General features: G+C 38.1%; 2 protein-coding genes across 3 annotated transcripts; both read left to right on the top strand.

Annotated features, from left to right (window-relative positions):
- Positions 1 to 624: 624 nt before the first annotated feature.
- LOC131012361 (G-type lectin S-receptor-like serine/threonine-protein kinase At1g11300) lies at positions 625 to 3,945 on the top strand. 2 transcript variants are annotated; one of them, XM_057940286.1, is made up of 7 exons: positions 625 to 2,117; positions 2,192 to 2,302; positions 2,429 to 2,634; positions 2,724 to 2,934; positions 3,014 to 3,251; positions 3,343 to 3,487; positions 3,563 to 3,945. In XM_057940286.1, the coding sequence occupies exons 1-7, from the start codon at positions 779 to 781 to the stop codon at positions 3,860 to 3,862; spliced, it is 2,550 nt and encodes an 849-aa protein (XP_057796269.1). In that variant the 5' UTR covers positions 625 to 778; the 3' UTR covers positions 3,863 to 3,945. The 2 variants fall into 2 exon arrangements, with proteins under 2 accessions (XP_057796269.1, XP_057796270.1); XM_057940287.1 differs by having other exon boundaries at positions 626 to 2,117; positions 2,195 to 2,302.
- A 3,028-nt stretch (positions 3,946 to 6,973) lies between these two features.
- On the top strand, positions 6,974 to 15,407 carry LOC131012363 (G-type lectin S-receptor-like serine/threonine-protein kinase At1g11300). The gene is made up of 8 exons (XM_057940288.1): positions 6,974 to 7,502; positions 12,529 to 13,356; positions 13,469 to 13,576; positions 13,832 to 13,887; positions 13,974 to 14,184; positions 14,281 to 14,518; positions 14,612 to 14,762; positions 14,866 to 15,407. The coding sequence occupies exons 1-8, from the start codon at positions 7,070 to 7,072 to the stop codon at positions 15,172 to 15,174; spliced, it is 2,334 nt and encodes a 777-aa protein (XP_057796271.1). The 5' UTR covers positions 6,974 to 7,069; the 3' UTR covers positions 15,175 to 15,407.
- The last annotated feature ends 1,741 nt before the right edge of the window (positions 15,408 to 17,148 follow it).

Genomic DNA, 17,148 nt, shown 5'->3' with positions numbered 1-17,148 from the left:
GAGAGTTTAATTGCATCGAAATTGGGACATCGGGGGTTTAATTGATCTAATGTCAATTATGGGGGGTATACTCTCTGGGGATATTTACATTAGGAATGTATTTGCACGTTAACCCTTTTTTAATATATCATTCTCCTTTCTAGCCGTCACGTTCGATTTCAGGTTTGAATATGTTGTTGAGTCTTCTCTCTAGGCAAGGAGACGCTATACTATATTTCAACATGATATACTATATTTCAACATTTGTTTGACGTCAAGAGCCATATGCATCAAAGGAAAGTCAACACTATTAAAAATGAAAATTCAAATATTTGCCCTCTAAATATATATCTGAAACATAGCTATTTGCTATGAAAATGCAGAATAGTGTCAGTCTAGTCCTAGCGAAGAAAAATAAATCTTCTTGTTTCATTATATTTGCAATTTGCTGCAGCCATATATATATATGGACACCATACGGGCTAACGAATCTCTTAGCGACCTATATGTTTGATGATTACTAATGGAAATAGATTCATATTGAGTTTTTTTAGCTCACCAAATACAATTCACTCTTATGCTTTTTATATATCATGTACAATCACTTGCAGTTTTTTAAGTTCTATCTTTCTATTGTTCATTACTTGAGCAATAAAAAATATGAATAACATACATTCTGTACATTTCTATTATAAATTGACCATTTCAGTTTTCTTAAGACTACCAAGTACCAACAAACTATCTTGTAAGGCCATCATTAAAGAAAGTCAAATTCATCTCCTCATAAATTCTGAGTCCAATGATTCAGAAAAGTGCCAATCTTTTCTTACCAAAGCACAACAAGACTAAACTCATGGGGTTCAGCCATCACAGAAACTTGTCATGTTATGTTGTTCAACTCCTTTTGCTCATATTGTCTTGTTTTCTTATGATTTCTGCAGCCATTGACACCATCAGCGCTAATGAATCTCTTAGTGATTCTGAAGCCTTGATTTCCAGTGGAAATAGATTCAAATTGAGTTTTTTCAGCCCAGCAAATAGCAGCCGTCGTTACCTCGGTATCATGTACAATCTGCCGGGGGAAACTGTTGTATGGGTAGCTAATAGAAACAGGGCTATCAATGATTCGTCTGCAACATTTCAGATATCATCAGATGGCAATCTTGTGATCTTGGATGGTCGAAAGGAAATTGTGTGGTCGACTGATCTTCCATTTTCTGTTGCAAATTCTAGTGGTGTGCTCTTGGATACAGGGAATCTGGTTCTGCGAGATGGCTCCAATAACGCGTATGTTTGGGAGAGCTTCCAGCATGCTACCGATTCTTGGTTAGAGTATATGAAGATTTCTACAGATTTGAGTAGGAATGAGAGAAATTTACTGACATCATGGACAAGTCCTGATGATCCAGCACCTGGAAGATTCACCTTCACCATTGAGCCTTTAGAAGTTCCTCAGTCGTTTGTTAGGAAGGATGGAAATCCTTACTGGCGCACTGGTCCCTGGAATGGTCTGAGATTCAATGGGGTTCCAAACATGAGCTCCGACTATGCTTATGGAGTTAAGGTCTTCAGTGATTCTCCAGGAACTGCATATCAAATACTTACTTTTAGAAATTCATCTGTTTTGTTTTACGCTTTCTTGAACTCTTCAGGGAGTTTAGAGCAGATGGGGTGGTCTCATGAGAACAACAGATGGGATGTAGTACGCTCATTTACACAGAGTCACGAGTGTGATAGGTATGGTAAGTGTGGATCTTTCGGCATCTGTGTTGCTCAACACAGGCCCATATGTTCCTGTTTTCGGGGCTTCGTGCCAAGAACAAAAGATGAGTGGGATGCAGGAAACTGGACTCGTGGATGCACTAGGAAAACTCCCCTTCAATGTGAGCACAACACTTCTGTGGGTAAACAAGATAAGTTTCTAAAGCTTAAGGGAGTAAAGTTGCCGGATCATTATAAATCGTATCTCCTTTCTGGAGGAGGCTGCAGGGACAAATGCTTCAGTAATTGTTCTTGTATAGCTTATGCGGATCCTCCTGGAATTGGATGTCTGCTCTGGACTCATAACTTAACTGATACTCAGAAATTTACTTATGGCGGTGATGACTTGTACATTCGATTGGCATATTCAGAACTAGGTAATTCATCCCTTTTGTTTTCCATCCATATGAGTATTTTATAAGTTCATTCATTTAGCTCCTGTGATATTCAGCAGATAATAAGCAACACCACAGAACAATTATCGTGACAACAGTGGTTTTGGGGTTTATACTTGTTGCTGTGTTTGCATACTTTCTGCTGAAGCTGTTGTTGAATTACAAAGGTAATATATTCATCCCACTTGATTCTCAAGTGACACCAGTTTTTATCACAAGTTCTATCATTCTTTATATAACATGTCCCTCTCTAACACTCACACATTTTCTGGTCTTAAAATAATTTTATGCAGCGGGGAAGCATAGAAGTATTTTGCCATTCTTCAAAACCAAGGAAAGTGATACTGGATATTCTAAAGAAAGGGCATTCAAACATCATAAACATGGAGTTCAACTTGAGGACTTACCTATATTTACATTTATGATGCTTTCAAATGCAACAGAAAATTTTGATCCTGCCAATAAGCTCGGACACGGTGGCTTTGGTTCTGTTTACAGAGTATTTCTTCTTCTTTCAAGACCTACTTATATATATATTCAGTTTTTGTAGTCTGTAATAAGGAATGTGATGGTATAGCTACTTTTCAGGGGAGATTGCAAAATGGAGTAGAAATTGCTGTAAAAAGGCTAGCAAGATCGTCTAACCAAGGGGCGGATGAGTTCATGAATGAGGTTGAGGTGATTTCAAGGCTTCAGCACCGCAATCTTGTTAGACTTATTGGTTGCTGTGTGGAGTCTGAAGAAAAGTTGCTTGTTTATGAATATATGCCCAATGGAAGCTTGGATACCTATCTCTTTGGTATGATGGTTTGGATAACCTTTTCTCTGTTGATTAGTAATTCAGTTATATATGATTTGTTGTGGATAACCTTTCTCAGGTTCACTTAAACATAAGATGCTTAATTGGCAAAGACGCAAATTAATTATTGAGGGGATCTGTCGAGGCCTGCTTTACCTACATAGAGATTCAAGGTTAAAGATTATTCACAGAGATCTCAAGGCAAGTAATATCTTGCTGGATGAGGTGTTTAACCCTAAAATCTCCGACTTTGGAATGGCAAGGATTTTTGGTGGAAATGTCGATCAAGCTAATACATCAAGGGTTGTTGGGACATTGTAAGCACTTATTGCTTCTCTCATTCAAGTAAAGGTATTTTCAGATACAGTTTTCTTGTTGGCCAATCTCATCATGAATTCATGCTTGCAGCGGCTATATGGCCCCCGAATATGCACTACGTGGAATATTCTCTGAAAAATCAGACATGTATAGCTTTGGTGTCTTATTATTAGAGATTGTGAGTGGGAAGAAGAACTCCAGTTCTTATGATCAACAGCTCTTCCTTACAGCTCATGTAAGTTGCTTTGTTCTGGACAATCTAACATATTTGCATTTTATTATTTTTCTTAATCTTGTGGATATCAAACAGGCATGGAAACTGTGGAATGAAGGAGAGATAGTAAATTTGATGGATCCAGAAATACATGATAGTGGAGTAGAAGATGATATAGTGAGATATGCAAATGTAGGTCTGTTGTGTGTACAAGAAATGGCTGCAGATAGGCCTAACGCGTCTACAGTGTTGTCGATGCTTAGCTGTGAGATCGTAGAGCTTCCTCGCCCGAAGCAGCCAGCATTTCTTGGGATGCAGAGCTCTCCAGCTACAGAGTCGGCAACCACGGTTTCTAGTAAATGTTCCAACACTATTTCTGTAGTTGAAGGAAGGTAAAAGCGGTTAAGTAAATTGATTTGATACAATTGTTTTTCTGCATACATTGTTGCTGACTGCAATTACGAGGATGTTTTCCTGTATGATGGATTTCTATGGTGACGAAACTGACCAGAAAAAGAAAAAAAAATTAATCAGGTGTCCAAATTAATTAATTATCCATACTGATATAAAAAAGGTCTATAGTACAAAATATAAATTGATTATTAATATTTATTATTTATCTTATTCTTTACAATTTTAGCATAGTATTTATTTAAAGGAGTGTATTTAATTTTAGGGTTAATTACATAGTATAAATTACTGGAAATAGCCAAATTTTGGATATGAAACGGAGTCGTTTCCATCCAACTATACAATATAACGTTAGTTTTATTTTTTCACTTGATCATATTTATGTCATACAAGCATATTCATGCCAAGCGAGTATATTTGTGTCATATCACCACGGCGAAAAATAGGGCGAATATGTAAAATGAGAAAAAATAGTAATAATTAAGTAATTTTAATAAAAAAATTAAAGTTTATGAGCAAACTAAGAATTTGTTAAAATACCAGTAATTTATATGCAATTAAGCTTTAATTTTAATCTCAATCATTTCACATGCAATGAATTAAAATTAAAATTCAAAGTCTTAGAGCATCTACATTAGTTGAGTAAATACTTGACTCATCCATGCTTCGAGACCACTTATGAGTCAAGTGTTGCATTGACTTTTCTCATCCTGTAGACTCATATGAATTAGTTTTGATTTTTGAATTTTTGATTTAATTTAAATGACACAAATTTAAATAACACAATTCCTTAGATTAAAATTACATTAATTTAAATTAATAAAATTTTAAATACATAAAATTAAATGACATAAATTTAAAAGAAGAAAATCAATCATTCCCGGCTCCATGTCGTGTAGCCACCCATTTGCGCTTGCGCATGTCTTTCTCGTTGCTCCGATATCATTCTCGACGTATCCATAAATAAAATTTTGTCGTCCATTCTCTCGCGCTTGGGCCGATTCTTCTCCTTGTAATTCTCGGCGATTTTGGCGTGATTTGTGCGCGTCTCATCCATGAATTCCAAAAACTCGGAATGAGGCATCGAAACTTCTGATCCTTTGCCCTTTGTCGCCGCCTTCGCCTTTTTCTCTGTTACCTTTCGCCGCCTTGTTACCTATTGGCCGGGAAGAATAGATTTCTCCACCTGACGCCGAAGTTGTGAAATCACAGCCCTCCAACATTTTTGTCCTCTTGTAGGAATGAACGTCGTCTTCGAGGTACAAGGACTTGAACTTTCGATTTTGTGGGAGAATCCTCCACGCGTTCGACCACTTGGATGGAATGCCCGTGTTCATGAATATGTACAAGGTTTGCGCCTTCTCCCGGATCATATCATTGCTATGACCACTTGGCCACTTCGCATTAGCTTTAACCCATGTCGCCTCTCAAAGCTTTACATCGGCAGTGACATGAGCCCAATGAAATTTCACTTGTTGGATGGTACACGGTTCAACTACTATGGCGTTTACTCGATCCAACACTCTTCCCTAATGGCATGTTGGTCTCCTCGATCCAAATACGGGCAATGAGATGGATTTCTTCAAGCGTGTAAGTGTGGCACCCTCACTTTTTGTTTCCACCCGCCGCCGCCTTCTCCTTATACGCCTTCGCCTTCCTTGCCAGCTGCGGTTTTGGCTCCACCAAGCCATGCACTTCTTGCGGATCCTAGCGCAAATTCATCGCCGAGAGATCTGATTGGTAGTATGGATCAAAAAGATCATCGATTCAATTTGGAGAAAGTAATCGAGCAGTGGAAAAAAATTGGAGATAGATCTTGAGAGAAAGTTGAAGAAGTAAATTGATTTTTGTACGAAAAGTAGTGTAAAAGTAAATGGATACTTACAGAGGAAAAAAAAAAGGTTAAAGAGTTGTTGATTAGAAGAAATAATAAGAATAATAAATAACTGTTCATAACCATTGGCAGCGCAATTTTAAAATTTTAAATTATTATTATTATTATTATTATTATTATTATTATTATTATTATTATTATTATTATTATTATTATATAGGTGTGTGTAATACAAGCTTCATATTTAAGAGACATTAAGCTCGGCTTGTTGAAACAAGTTATGTCTTAAGTCGAGGGGGCTGCATCGACTGACTCGAGTCAATCGAGACGAGTTATCTCTCGAGTCGGGGGGGCTACATAGATTGACTCGAGTCAACCTATCGAGTCAGTTGATATGGATGCTACTAGTGACATTGTCACGTTTACATTCTAAAGTCGTGAGGACTTATACGAATAATTTTTTTAATTATTACTTGCTACGTCCCATTATAAGTGGTTCAAATTTTTTTGGCACGTGGATCAAAGAGAAGGTATAAATTAGTTAAAAGTGATAGAACCTATATTTTATTAAGGGTTAAATTTTTTTATTTATAGAAATAAACCACTTATAATGTGATGACCCAAAATAAAATACAGATCACCTTTAGTGAGGCGGAGAAGTACTTTTAATGCAATTTGAAGATGCATATTATCTTCTTTTTCTCTGAGTTTTCTTCTCGAGGGATGATACTAGTAATTATTGGGCGGCAAGGAGCATATGTTTGGGAGGGTCAAGAAGCTTAAAAAAGCATAGAGTATTCCGCTGCTGCTGTGAAACTAGAAAGAATTGAAAAATTGTTGATTTGTTGAAGAAGAAAAGAACACATGCGACCACAGAGACTCAAACAGTGGTGTTAATCAGCGGTGACGGCAGCTTAGTAATTCTGATTGGTGCGATGAAAATGAAGAAAGCTGACACATTCTGAACGTGAAATTGGTGGTAGAAAAATACTACTAAATGACAAGTCCTTTTTGAAGTGCGTGTATACATGTATTAAATTAAACACTCAACCGATACACACAAAATTAAGTGATGCCACGCCTCCAAATGATATAATCGGGTCGAGACAAGAAGGAAACTTCGTTTTTCTTCACTCATATAATATTCCAGTCTTGGTACATGTATCAAAACACTACCCCACATGCTTCCAACATTGACACGAATTAGACGAACTTTCCTCAATTTTTATGTGGTCATAAATGCACATATGCACCAAAGAAAAGTATAATAAATTGAAAATTGTCCTCTAAATATCTGAATCTTTTCTCTGAGATGCAGATTAGTGCTTGTACTAGCAACCAAAGAAGAAAACCAAGTCATGGGGTTCAGCCCATGTTATGTGTTCCGACTCTTTTTACTCATCTTGTCTTATTTCTTTATGTTTTCTGCAGCCATCGACACCATAAGAGCTAATGAATCTCTGAGGGATTCTGAGGCTTTGATTTCCGATGGAAATAGATTCAAATTGAGTTTTTTTAGCCCGCGAAATAGCAGCCGTCGTTATGTGGGTATCATGTACAATCTGCCGGTGATGACTATTGTATGGGTAGCTAATAGAAATAAACCTCTTAATGATTCATCTGGAACACTTGAGATATCATCAGATGGAAATCTTGTGATCTTGGATGGTCGAAAGGAGATTGTGTGGTCGACTAATCTTTCAACTTCTGTTGCGAATTGTAGTGTTGTGCTCTTGAATACAGGGAATCTAGTTCTGCAATCCAATAACACACATGTTTGGGAGAGCTTCCTGTTGAACATACAAAGTCAGAAAAGCAGTATACAAAGTCAGAAGATTGTATCACCAACCACGCCTACTCGGAGTGTTGAAAATAGAAGTCAAGAAAAGCAGCAGCAATACAGCAGCAATAACTTCATTCAAACATTAACCAAAATCCCTATGATTAAGGGATTTTGGTAGACTTTCAGCTCCTCTTTAAACTCTATAAAACAGATAATTGTAATAGATACAAAAGAATAATAAGCAATACAAAAACAATCATCTTGCTTCTCTTTATTCTCTGCATTATGATAATAACATGTTTCAACATGGTATCAGAGCAGGTTCAACCATAAACCACACAGATTCAAATGAATCAATTCAACAAATCCACAGAATGGATCAAACTTACCCAAATCCACTCGACTGGTGTGAAGAAGGGACCGGGATTGCCACCGTCCACTGCCATACGCCACGGCCGGAAGTCTGCTTTCAGCCGACCACCACGCCGCCGGAAGTCTGCTTTCAACCGACCACCACGCCGCCTCTTCCCCAACAAAAAGCGGCCATGGCCGTGGAGCTCATGATGAGCTACGGAAACAGCAGCTTCGCTTCGCAATCGGAAGAAACCGCCGCTGCGGAAGCCGCTTCCGGCCTCCAGAGCGTCGAGAAGCTCATCCGATTCTTCTCTTCCGCTCAGAAGCCGGCGGAGGATTACGCGGCGGTGGCGGATGCGGCGGTGAGTAAATTCAAGAGAGCGATATCTCTCCTCGGCGGCGTATGCCCTTCACCGAACTCTGGCGAGGATCGCGGCGGCTATTCGAAGATCTACTGCCCCACTCCGATTCAGCAGGTTCCGCCGCCCGATTACCTTCACAAGGCGGCGGAGGATTCCAAAACCATCAGCTTCTCTTACTCCCACGAAAGCTCCTTCATCAATTCGCCGCCTTCCGCTGCCGCGTTCCATGTAATCGGAACCAAGCCGCCCCTTTCTTCTTCCTGTGCTTCGTCTGGAAACGGCATCTCCGGCAAGTGCGGCGGCCGCCGCGTGGACCGGTCGTCTCCGGCTGGGCAGAATGGAGGCAGCGGGCGTGAGGGGGAGGCGGCTGGTGTGGTTTGGGGAGAATTAAAAGCAGGTATAGGGTTTGGTGTGAAAACACCAAACCCTCCATCGTTTCCTTATTATCATAAAAGACCCCATTTTATGCCAACTAACCCCCCAAGTTCCGAGATATTACAAAAGCCAACCCTTGGTTCTAATGAATTGCAGAAATTACCCCATGTTATGCAAAAAGACCCACCTACTCTTATTAAATATCAGTATAGCCCCCATTTGCAGCCTAGTCCCTCGAAATTTAGGGATTTATATAGTATACCCCATTTTATGCAAAACCAACCCCAAAAAATGCATAATCATGATATTGACCCTAAAAGGCCTTCAAACTTTTCCGCTGTGTACCAGATGTCAGGTAATAATAGGGATAGAGATAAAGGGTGGATTTTTGATTGTGGAGCCACTGATACAATGACTTTTGATAAAACTGATATTATTAAGTCATCAACATCACATCGTACGCATGTTCAGACTGCAAATGGTGATTTGACTCGTGTTAAAGGAGCCAGAACTATAGAAATTTCCCCTACTTTACGTCTCTCAAATTGTCTTTATGTCCCGTCTCTTTCACACAAACTCTTATCTATTAGCCATGTTACAAAAGAACTCAATTGTACCATGATAATGCATCCCCACTTCTGTTTGCTTCAGGATATCAGGACGGGGGAGATTATTGGGCGTGGCACTGAGCGGGATGGATTATACTATGTGGATGAGATAGCTCAACAAGGCAAGGTGATGCTGGCTCACGGAACTGCTGACCGGGAAGCCTGGCTTTGGCACCGTCGGTTAGGGCATCCATCCATGGGGTATCTTAAGCTTTTATTTCCTAAATTAATAAAAAATGATGAGAATTTATCTTGTGAAACTTGTGTTTTAGCTAAAAGCCACCGAAAATCTTTTAAGCCTAATGACACACAAGTAAACTCCATATTTTCTCTTGTTCATTCTGATGTTTGGGGTCCTTCACCCGTGGTAGGGGGACAAGGTTTTAAATATTTTCTGTTATTTATTGATGATTGCACTAGGATGACATGGGTATATTTTTTAAAACACAAATCTGAAGTTTTTGAAAAATTTACTCATTTCCATACTATGGTTCAAACTCAGTTTCAGAAAAACATCCAAACCCTTAGAACAGATAATGGGGGGGAATTTGTTAATAATTCAATGAAAATATTTTGTCAAACAAAAGGGATTATTCATCAAACTACTTGCCCCCACACTCCTGAACAAAACGGAGTTGCCGAAAGAAAAAATCGAATTTTACTTGAAATGACTCGTTCTATGATGATTGAGTCTCATGTTCCCTCCTCTTTTTGGCCCGAGGCCGTGAAAACCTCAGCTTACCTTATTAACCGTCTCCCTACTAGGACTCTTAAACTTCAAACACCATTACAGAAATTGTCTACTCTGGCCTCCATACCTCTTGCCCTTACACTTCAACCACGGGTCTTTGGGTGCTCTGTTTTCGTTCACATTCCTAAACATGAACGCACCAAACTCTCTCCTTGTGCAGTCAAGTGTGTGTTTGTAGGTTATGGAGTTAATCAAAAAGGATATAGGTGTTACAATTCCAAAACCCGTCAAATCATCACCACCATGAACTGTGATTTCCTTGAAACTGAGTATTTCTACGATAACCACCTTACCAGTCAGGGGGAGAGTGAGAGTGAGATCGACTTGTTAAGTTGGTTACCAATGCCAGTCTCGGAAGCAGATCCAACAGAAAAAGTTAGCCTTGCCACCGAGCATGTTTCATCCACTCCAGAACAATCTAGTCCGCTGCATGAGCCTATATCTTCTCCGCCACTGATATCTGAGGTAAGATCTTCTGAACCTACTATTGTGGCTTCTGATTCTGCTGATAATATTTCTCAAGTCATTGAAGAAGAACAGGAGGATAATACAGTAGATGGAGATACTGGGAGATATGTGCTACCACCCAGGAGTAATCGGGGCGTACCTCCTAAACGGTATACCCCGGAGAAAATTGTGAGGAATTCGCGATACTCAATTGGGAATATCGCCAAGGGAAACTTGTCCAAAAATGCCACAGCCTATGAAGCGGCCTTATATGATGAGGAGATTCCACAAACAGCAGAGCAAGCCCTGAAGATCGAGCATTGGAGAAATGCTATGAAGAAAGAGATAGGAGCCCTAAACCGGAATCACACATGGGAGAAGTGTCGGTTGCCAAAAGGGAAGAAAACTGTGGGATGCAGATGGGTTTTCACAATCAAAAGAAGACCAGATGGATCTATTGAGCGTTACAAAGCTCGATTGGTCGCAAAAGGATACACACAGATGTATGGAATCGACTATGAGGAGACCTTCTCACCTGTGGCAAAGATGAACACTGTCAGGGTGCTCCTCTCAATTGCTGCTAATAAAGACTGGGATCTTCATCAGTTCGATGTTACAAATGCTTTCCTACATGGAGAGCTTGAAGAAGAGAGAGAAGTCTACATGGAGGTGCCTCAAGGTTTTTCAGGAGATTTTGGAGAGGGTGAAGTTTGCAAGTTGAAGAAAACCTTATATGGGCTCAAGCAGTCTCCCAGAGCTTGGTTTGGAAGATTCACCGCAGCCATGAAGAAGTTTGGGTACCAGCAAAGCAACTCAGATCACACCTTATTCTTAAAAAAACGAGGTGATATGATCTCTTGTTTAGTCATCTATGTTGATGACATGATCATAACAGGGGATGACACAGAGGAGATTCAGAAGTTGAAAGAAAGCTTGTTCAAAGAGTTCGAAATGAAGGACTTAGGGAAACTAAAATACTTCCTCGGAATTGAAGTTCTCAGATCAAAGAAGGGGATCTTCATCAACCAGAAGAAGTATACTCTAGATCTCCTAGCTGAAACTGGGATGCTAGATTGCAAGCCAGCAGAAACTCCTATTATCGTAAATCATGGGCTACAAATTGTGGAAGGAGCTCAGTTAGCCGATCGAGGAAAATATCAACGTTTGGTAGGGAAACTTATATATCTTTCCCATACTCGACCTGACATTGCTTATGCTGTTGGTGTTGTTAGTCAATTCATGCACCAACCACAGGATGATCACATGGAAGCTGCGCTCAGAATTGTGAGATATTTGAAGAAGACCTTTGACTATGGAGTGCTGTTCAAAAAGACTGGACACCTTGAGATACAAGCTTACACCGATGCTGACTGGGCAGGAAACCCGAATGACAGAAAGTCAACAGCTGGATACTTTGCATCTGTGGGAGGAAATCTTGTCTCATGGAGAAGCAAGAAACAAAAGGTGGTTTCTCTCTCAAGTGCAGAATCAGAATTCAGAGGGATCAAGAGTGGGTTAACCGAAGTTCTTTGGCTAAGAAGATTGTTGATGGAATTAGGACTTCACCCAACAAAGACGTGCAAATTGTACTGCGACAACAAGGCTGCCATCAGCATATCTGAGAACCCAGTTCAACATGATAGAACTAAACATGTCGAAGTGGATAGGCACTTTATCAAGGAGAAGATTGAGGAAAAGATTGTGGAGCTCCCGTTTGTGAGGTCCGAAGATCAGCTCGCTGATATCCTAACCAAGGCTGTGGACTTCAAAAGTTTTTCAGAAGTTCTCTCCAAGTTGAATATCGGAAATCCCGTCACTCAACTTGAGGGGGAGTGTTGAACATACAAAGTCAGAAAAGCAGTATACAAAGTCAGAAGATTGTATCACCAACCACGCCTACTCGGAGTGTTGAAAATAGAAGTCAAGAAAAGCAGCAGCAATACAGCAGCAATAACTTCATTCAAACATTAACCAAAATCCCTATGATTAAGGGATTTTGGTAGACTTTCAGCTCCTCTTTAAACTCTATAAAACAGATAATTGTAATAGATACAAAAGAATAATAAGCAATACAAAAACAATCATCTTGCTTCTCTTTATTCTCTGCATTATGATAATAACATGTTTCAACACTTCCAACATGCTTCTGATTCTTGGATAGAGAAGATGAAGGTTCTTACAGATTTGAGTAGAAAGGAGAAGAATTTACTGACATCATGGACTAGTCCTGATGATCCGGCCCCTGGAAGATTCACCTTAACCATTGAGCCTTTAGACGTTCCTCAGTCGTTTATTTGGAAGGATGGAAATCCATACTGGCGCACTGGTCCATGGAATCGTCAGATATTCACTGGGATTCCACAAATGAGATCTGACTATAGTTCTGGAGTTCAAATTATCAGTGATTCTCCAGGAAGTGCATATGGAATATTTACGGTTCCAAATTCATCTCTTTTGACATACAATTTCTTGAACTCTTCAGGGAGTCTAGAGGAAAAGGTGTGGTCTGATGAGAAGAAAGCGTGGGACGTAACGTGGTCCTCAACAAGTATTGAGTGTGATAGGTATGGTAAGTGTGGAGCTTTCGGAAGCTGTAATGCTGATGACACCCCAATATGTTCCTGTTTTCGGGGATTCATGCCAAGAAACAAAGATGAATGGGAGGCTGGAAACTGGAGTAGTGGATGCACCAGGAAAACTCACCTACCATGTCAACACAACAATTCTGTGGGCAAACAAGATGAGTTTCTCAATGTGGGCAGAGTAAAGTTGCCGGATCATTTTATGTTGTTTTCCTTTTCTCAAGAAGAATGCAGGGAGGCATGCTTGAGTAATTGTTCTTGTATAGCTTATGCTAATCCCCCTGGAATTGGATGTCTGCACTGGACTCGTAACTTAACTGATACCCACAAATTTACTTATGGCGGTGATGACTTGTACATTCGATTGGCATATTCAGAACTAGGTAATTCATCCATTTTCTTTTCCATCCATATGATTTTGTACACTTCTTATACAACCAAGTTTAACAAATTATTATATAAGATCATTCATTTGTCTCCGTTGATATTCATCAGATACGAAGCAAGACCACAAAACAATTATTGTCACAACAGTTGTTTTGGGGAATATACTTGTTGCTGTCTGTGCATACTTTCTGCTGAAATTGTTTTTGAAATACAGAGGTAATATATTCATCCTACTTGATTCTTAACGGACACTAGTTTTTATCACATGTTTTATCATTTTATATAACATGTTCCTCTCACACACACGCACATTTTAAGCAGCAGGGAAGCATACAAGTAGATTGCTATTCTTCAAAACCAAGGAAACTGATACTGGATATTCTGAAGAAAGGGCATTCAAACATGATAAACATGGAGTTCAACTTGAGGAGTTACCTATATTTACATTTATGATGCTTTCAAATGCAACAGAAAATTTTGATCCTGCCAATAAGCTCAGGCAGGGTGGCTTTGGTTCTGTTTACAAAGTATGTCATCTTCTTTCAAGATTTACTAAATTATTTTGAGTTTTGTAGTGTGTCATAAGGAATGTGATTCCATAGCTACTTTTCAGGGGAGATTGCAAAATGGAGTAGAAATTGCTGTAAAAAGGCTGGCTAGATCCTCTAACCAAGGGGTGGATGAGTTCATGAATGAGGTTGAGGTGATTTCACGGCTTCAGCACCGCAATCTTGTCAGACTTCTTGGTTGCTGTGTGGAGTCTGAAGAAAAATTGCTTGTTTATGAATATATGCAAAATGGAAGCTTGGACGCTTATCTCTTTGGTATGTTATTGTAGAGCCTAATGCAAATATGTTGTTCATTTATAAATTTGTTAGGAGTTGTTCTATGATGGTTTGGGTAACCTGTACCTATCTCAGGTTCACATAAACATAATTTTCTTGATTGGCAAAGACGTAAACTAATTATTGAGGGGATTTGTCGAGGCCTGCTTTACCTGCATAGAGATTCAAGGTTAAAAATTATACACAGAGATCTCAAGGCAAGTAACATCTTGTTGGATGAGGAGTTGAACCCTAAAATCTCCGACTTCGGTATGGCAAGGATTTTTGGTGGCAAGGATGATGAAGCCAATACAACAAGGGTTGTTGGGACATTGTGAGCACTTACTGATTGCCTCAATCAAGTAGTATAATAGTTTCAAATACAAATTTCTTATTACCATGCTGATCTTGAAATCCATGGTTGCAGTGGCTATATGTCCCCGGAATATGCACATCGCGGAATATTCTCTGAAAAATCTGATGTCTATAGCTTCGGTGTCCTATTAATAGAAATTGTGAGTGGAAAGAAGAATTCCAGTTTTTATGATGAAGATCAACAACTCTTCCTTACAGCTTATGTAAGTTGTGTTCTTGGACAGTACAACATGTTTGCATTTGATGTCATATTCACAAGAGATAGTAAATTAATGTAGCCTTTTGTAATCATGTGGACATCCACAGGCTTGGAGATTGTGGAATGAAGGAAGGATAGTAAAGTTGATAGATCCTGCAAAATATGACAGTGAAATGGAAAATGATATAGTGAGATATGCAAATGTAGGTCTGCTATGTGTGCAAGACATGGCAGCAGATAGGCCTAACGCGTCTACAGTGCTGTCGATGCTTAGCTGTGAGATTGTAGAGCTTCCTCACCCAAAGCAGCCGGCATTTCTCGGGATGCAGAGCTTTCAATCCACAGAGTCCTCTACAAAGAGTTCAACTAAATGTTCAGTCAACGATGTCACTATTTCTATATTAGGAGGAAGGTAGCCTTGAGTGAGACCTCTTTTCCATGTTAATAATAATAGCTATGAAAGAGCTGATTATGTATGTTTATTTGATATTGTTTTCTGGTGTTGAGTCAGGTTCAGTAGTTGTAGCAAGGAGAACAAGAGAATCTTGAATTAGTAGAGCTGATTTTGTCTAAATTATTTGAGTTTTTTCTGTAAAAATAAACATTTGACAGCAAACTAATATTAACAGAATCTGATGTTAGAGGCCCATCAGCTAGATATTCTTGAATGCATAATAGACTAATCTTGTAGCGTTGTTTAAAAGTTTCCAGATATAATATATTTCAGGTCCTAAAAAGCAACAACTGAGCCAGCAAGAATTATTTTTTCAAGGCCCAAACTAATGATAGTTACAAATAATAATATGCCAGACCATAAAAATATAATTAGAAGTTAGCAATAATTTAATATATCATTCGGCTTTGTAGACGTGATGTTCGATTTCAGATTGGAATATATCATTGCATAATGGTTAGTTTTGATATGTTTTTATACTTGTGGTTTTTTTAGAATGTATTTTTATACTTTAGGCTACTCATATATATATTAAAACAAATAAAAATTGTCCATTCACATAAAAAACTTAAAAATTGATCACTTTTATGCAAAAATACAAATTTACCCTTATCATAAAAATTTAAAAAATGTCACTCTTGTTGTAAATATATCTTCTAGATATATCTTATGTGTGTTGACCAAGAAATCTCCCTAAAACCCTAGCTTCCTACTTGTATAAACAGAGGCCTTTAACCCTCATATTGAATACGCTTAATACATATTATCTTCTCTATTCTATCGTTTCTCTCTAGTTTATAACACGTTATTAGCACGATTGTTCTACGAGATTATTCTACCTTATTTTTGGTGAATCGTTTTTTTTTTAATGATCTTGAAGTGGCGCTGGAATAGTGGTTGTCGTACCCATCGGAGATGAATTCCTAAAATCAAGGTACATAAAATTAATGAATTGGATTTGAATTCCTCTTTCAATTCAATAGTATATGTTTAGATCTTTCAATTCATACACTTGCTCTGAATAAGATAATTAGTATTTTATTAAATTAATCTCTATTGCTTCCTGTTATTGTCGGTTTGGTTGCCGTCATTTTTTTAGTAACATTCCATCAATATATAGTCAATTCTTTTCTTATTGCAATTGATACCATCAACAAAAGATTAATAATCTTATTACTTGTATTTGATTAGATTATCAATTGCCATCTAATTGTTTTTAATTGCTTTCATGGAATTACTTTCTAACTTATACTATGTATTACGGTCTTCTGTTATATTGATGTTATATTGATGGGGTTTAGTATATATCAAATTGATAAGATTATATCAAATTCCTTTTTTTATAATTCTCTTTAATATGATGAATTGATATTCATTAAAATAAATCAAATCAATTTGTTTACTGTGAAGTTTATTGTTATCATTTTCCATGCCAAACTTGTAATTTTTGTGCTCTTATTTCAAGATTTGACATGTTATATTTTGAAATATACTATATATATACATTCTTTTTTTTTTCAAAATGATCTTGAAAATTAATTGATGCTATTTAAATAGCACAAGTAGTATTCCTGAAGAATATTGCATTCAAGATCTTAAATTGATGCTATTAAAGTAGCACAAGTAATATTCCTAAAGAATATTACATGCTTTTGAAGAGCAATTCATATTACATGCTCCCGAAAATTAGACCTTGAGCACAAGCAGTGTTCTTGAATAATCAAGATCTTAAATTGATGCTATTAAAATAGCACAAGTAATATTCCTGAAGAATATTACATGCTCTCGAAGAGAAATATATATTACATGATCTTGAAAAATAGACCGTGAAGATCAAATGGCCCTAAAGGCTGAATGGTTGTACTCTTTTTTCCTTACTAAGTTTTTTTCCTACAAGATTTTCTTAGTTAAGGTTTTTAACGAGGCAACTAGTATA

Source organism: Salvia miltiorrhiza, chromosome 2 (assembly GCF_028751815.1).
Source record: "Salvia miltiorrhiza cultivar Shanhuang (shh) chromosome 2, IMPLAD_Smil_shh, whole genome shotgun sequence".
NCBI classification, from domain to species: Eukaryota; Viridiplantae; Streptophyta; class Magnoliopsida; order Lamiales; family Lamiaceae; genus Salvia; species Salvia miltiorrhiza.
The sequence above is the reverse complement of the archived record's forward strand: the minus strand, read 5'-3'. Positions and strand labels throughout refer to the sequence as shown.